Source organism: Psilocybe cubensis, chromosome 11 (genome assembly GCF_017499595.1).
Source record: "Psilocybe cubensis strain MGC-MH-2018 chromosome 11, whole genome shotgun sequence".
Classification (NCBI taxonomy): Eukaryota; Fungi; Basidiomycota; class Agaricomycetes; order Agaricales; family Agrocybaceae; genus Psilocybe; species Psilocybe cubensis.
Window position 1 is genome coordinate 2,985,036 of NC_063009.1, and position 2,442 is coordinate 2,987,477.

Genomic DNA, 2,442 nt, shown 5'->3' on the forward strand with positions numbered 1-2,442 from the left:
TTCTGCCTTCAAAATACGTGTTCCTGAGGTATTATCAAATTACTCTGCGCTTTACATATAGTAATATGCGTTTTTCCAGGTTCTTGGAGTGGAGCAAAGAATATGGGGGGATTTTCTCGGTGAGAAAGCTGGCAATGATATCCGAGAAAACTAATCACAAAAGCAGCTGAAAGTCGCAAATTCGACTATAATCGTAATATCGGACATGCAGATTGTTAAGGAACTTCTTGATAATCGTGCCAGTGAAACATCAAGTCGACCTTCTATCCATGCACTGGACGCAATTTGTGGAGGAAACTTCTTTGCTTTGGCATCATCACGTAACTTCTCGCTCTCAATGTCACCGCCTTGCATCTAAAGATGTCTGCTTAGATACCGACCTCTGGAAAACGGGTAAAAAATTAATCGGCCCCTTTATGACACCGAACGCTATCAAACCACGTATCCCTGTTGTCGAGCGAGAGAGCCTCCAACTCTTGCAAGATCTTGTACGGAGCCCAGAAGTCAGTGAACCGCTTGACTTGCCCATCATCTGGTCGATACTCATTGCTTAATTTGGCTTATCTAGAACCTATGCGCCCACATATTTCGATTCTCCTTATCGTCTGTAACCACCATCGTATATGGGGAAAGAGTGACTACCCACGACTCGGTTTATAGCACCGAGTTCTCGGGATATCTTGAACACTTCCTTAAAGCGATATCGCCAGAATCCGCCCCTGTAGATCTTATACCTCTTCTTCGATATATTCCTGCACGCTTTGCCCCATGGAAAGGCGTTTGGAAGGAGACTGGATTGCGCCAGCGACGCATCTACTCATCATTTTTTGAAGACGCCGAACGTGAAATCAAAAGTGGACGGCGGAGTGGAAATTTCATTGAGACTATATTGAATAGACAGGAAGAACTTGGACTAAGTCGTGATCTAGCTGTGTGAGTATCTATTTGGCTGCTCATCATTGAGTACTAACGCAGTTATTAAAAGCTACCTTGGAGGATCCATGTTAGATGCAGGGACAGAATCAACATCCGCTATAGTTCAATCTCTTATTCTATGCCTCGCCCAGTATCCCGACGTTATGAAAAAGGCTCAAGATGAAATTGACAGTTATGTTGGAGATGGAAGGTTACCAGTACCTGGTGATATCGATGGCCTACCTTACGTCCAAGCTGTTGTTAAAGAGGTAACAAGATTCGACTATTACTTAATCCAGACTAATAAGATTTACCAACAGGTCCATCGTTTCAGAACGGCTGCCCCAACTGGACTACCACACGCGCCAACGCATGATCTTGAGGTAAGTTATGCTTTGCGAAGATATTCACGCCATCACAAACGACTACAGTATCGAGGTTGTATCATTCCAAAAGGAGCCACAATCATGGTTAACGTTTGTACGTCTATAATTAAACCACATATAATACGTACCAGCTAAATATTTGCAAACAACCTTGAAGGGGCGATACTCCATGACCCAGGTCAGTATTGCGGATCCTTATCCATATTCTTCACCAGGAATAGTATTAAAATTCTGGATCATTCAGAGCTCTTTGAATGTCCGGACACATTTTGGCCGGAAAGGTATCTTTTAAATCCAAATGGGACCAGGCCAGGACTGGAGAAAGATTACACCGTACGAACGAGCCTGCATTTCGGTAGCGGAAAGGTATGTCATGCATTGCGACGATATCCAACAATTAATCACCCATTACTCAGAGGCTCTGTCCTGGGATGCACTTTTCTAACACATTGATGGTATATTTTGAGCAAATTTCCCGAATTTTGACTGAAAAATGAAAAAAAGGGTATCGTGGCCATGCGACTGCTATGGGCTTTTAATTTCAGTCCAGAGAACGGATCCGCTAAGCCACACAACACTTTGGATATTATTGATGGATATACAGAGGTATTAACATTTTTTTACCATCGTAAACCGACTAACGACGTGCTATTAGGGAATTGCATTTGCTCCTAAAGATTTGAAATGCAAAATTGTCCCTCGGAGCCAAGAAAAGATCGATATCATCACTGAGTATTACGATAACCAAAATCGCAAAATATAGCATTCTTTCCTAGAATTCACGATAGGTCAATGTCTCTATTTGTTTGTATTTCACTCTCTAGAAGAAACTCCTGTACCTACCAATGCAGTTAAGATCAATGAATCATTTAATCACATCATATGATCAAGCCGGTTCTCCGGGTTCAGAGTAAAACATTTCCGTACATCTGCAGCATAGTATCAAGAACAAGATAAACCTATGAATCTGGAATCCCATTTTTTATGACAGATTTGGGGTTTCTCATGCTAATAGGTGCATGAAAGCTCATACTACACCTTAGACTCACAGAGGAACAAAGACTACGACTAGATCAGTAATTTTGATTCAGGTGACACATTCAACTAATTAAAGACACCCACTAAAGGTATCGCCTACAGA

The 2,442-nt window shown here is 41.9% G+C and overlaps 1 protein-coding gene across 1 annotated transcript; it reads left to right on the top strand.

The window, feature by feature from the left end:
- Positions 1 to 205: 205 nt before the first annotated feature.
- On the top strand, positions 206 to 2,064 carry JR316_0012009 (Cytochrome P450 monooxygenase; the record flags this gene model as incomplete). The annotated part of the gene is made up of 10 exons (XM_047897650.1): positions 206 to 320; positions 373 to 503; positions 569 to 933; positions 986 to 1,184; positions 1,236 to 1,298; positions 1,347 to 1,395; positions 1,459 to 1,667; positions 1,718 to 1,756; positions 1,806 to 1,907; positions 1,957 to 2,064. The coding sequence occupies 10 exons, from the start codon at positions 206 to 208 to the stop codon at positions 2,062 to 2,064; spliced, it is 1,380 nt and encodes a 459-aa protein (XP_047744059.1).
- Between the last annotated feature and the right edge of the window lie 378 nt (positions 2,065 to 2,442).